This window comes from Pyxicephalus adspersus, chromosome 4 (genome assembly GCF_032062135.1).
Source record: "Pyxicephalus adspersus chromosome 4, UCB_Pads_2.0, whole genome shotgun sequence".
Taxonomy (NCBI): Eukaryota; Metazoa; Chordata; class Amphibia; order Anura; family Pyxicephalidae; genus Pyxicephalus; species Pyxicephalus adspersus.
Genome location: NC_092861.1, coordinates 134,355,881 through 134,357,490, shown reverse-complemented (window position 1 = coordinate 134,357,490; position 1,610 = coordinate 134,355,881). Strand labels below are relative to the sequence as shown.

General features: G+C 36.6%; 1 protein-coding gene across 21 annotated transcripts in view; it reads right to left on the bottom strand.

Annotated features, from left to right (window-relative positions):
• Positions 1-1,610, bottom strand: part of NRXN1 (neurexin 1) — an 892,798-nt gene that overhangs the window by 476,653 nt on the left and 414,535 nt on the right. For 15 of the 21 annotated variants that reach the window (XM_072409697.1, XM_072409698.1, XM_072409708.1 and 12 more), the window contains one exon: positions 1,373-1,399. The exons of the other annotated variants lie outside the window; for them this stretch is intronic. In XM_072409697.1, coding sequence (XP_072265798.1) covers positions 1,373-1,399 — 27 coding nt within the window. The remainder of the gene's footprint in view (positions 1-1,372; positions 1,400-1,610) is intronic. 21 annotated transcript variants of the gene reach the window in all.

Here is a 1,610-nt window from a genome sequence, read left to right as displayed (position 1 = left end):
ACAAAGTGCAGCCATGGCACTCATTGGTGCACTCTGCTTGTATGTGTCCTGTGTTTACCTGACTAATGTTGCCTATAGGAAATATAGAAAATTTGTCCAATCCAACTAGTTAGGAGTAACAATCCTTTGCTATAAACCTATTCAGCGGATATATCCTACTTAAGCTTTCTCTAGGAAAGAGGCAATTGACAGGGTTTATATTCTCCAGCTAAATGATATTATTTCCCACCAAGGTAGGTTAGTACTGCAGTTAACTGCACAGTGTTTCCCCTCCATCCTACGAAGGTGCAAATCTTTTTGTTAGCTTTGCCAGACTTAAGATTGGTCTATATGGCATAATATTCAACCAGGAAGGATAGGAGTGCGTCCCTCCCCTCTGTGAGCACTAAACATAACAAAGAAATAAATGCAAAAAACAAAACTGATAAAATTAAAGGTGGAACAATAAGGAAATTCATGATCAGGTAGGTTATTATTGCAGAAAGAGACAGGTGCTGTCCCTTCTGTAGTAATTTATCTTACCTGCCTAATCACTCCATGTTTCCTGCTAATAGCCGAGCTGCGCGTGCTGGAAATGGATAAACCCCTCCACCCCTGCAGCCAAGCAAGATAGCTGAAGATTGTAAAGAGGAATAGGAAAAAAAAGGAGGATGGCCACATCCCGCCATGGAACGGGGATAGAGGAGTAGCTTGGGTTTACTTCTGCTTTAAGGGTACTAGGAAATGGAAATTAAAGTCTGTGTTCCACTTAGGTAGTAATAGAATATCTATTTAATGAGATGCATGGATACAAAAAGTCTTCTTGGGTTGGGGAAGGCAAAAGATCTCTCATCTCAATCCTTATATTCTCCTAAACTAATTTACCTTATTTAAGCGTATACCTTAATTAATAAACTTATTTAGGGTTACATCTGTATTTTTGTGTTTTTATCCTTAGTTTAAGCATTTTTACAATTTCCTGGAGTCCTTCTTTAAGCAAACACAAATACTATACAATAATTAATAATATACAATAATATATAAGGTAAGTGTGAACATACTTGAGGGCCAATTCACAAATACCAGGCCTTGTGCAATGCGGTGTCATGTATTCTTAATGGCACCCCAATACTTTCAGGGTAACCCACTGCGATGTTTGCAGTGCAGTATAGTTTTTTTTTTTTCAAATGTGCAGACACTCACTTGCAAAGGAGCAGTGCATACATCTGAATAGGCCCTAAAATATTCCAAACTATATTTTATTTTAACACAGAAATAGACAGGATTCTTATAAAGAAAACATGCTGAGTTAAAATAAACACATCAGGCATAGTTTATATGCATCAATAGATAAAAGGCAGAAAAATGTTTAAAATGTTGAATAGGCACTTACTGGAATTACAGTTAATCCTGATACAGTCTAGATAGGGAAGAATAGATGAGAAATGAATATTTATCCTTCAAGGTATTAGCTGCAGACATCCAATAAAATTACAGTCCACCCTTCCGGGGACAGACACGTGTACATTCGGCCAATGTGAATCGATATATTCTTTTATCAAGTTACTTACAGACACAAAATTGTCTTTCTATATTCATAATAAAAGTAAGTAAAATGGCCATTTCAAACA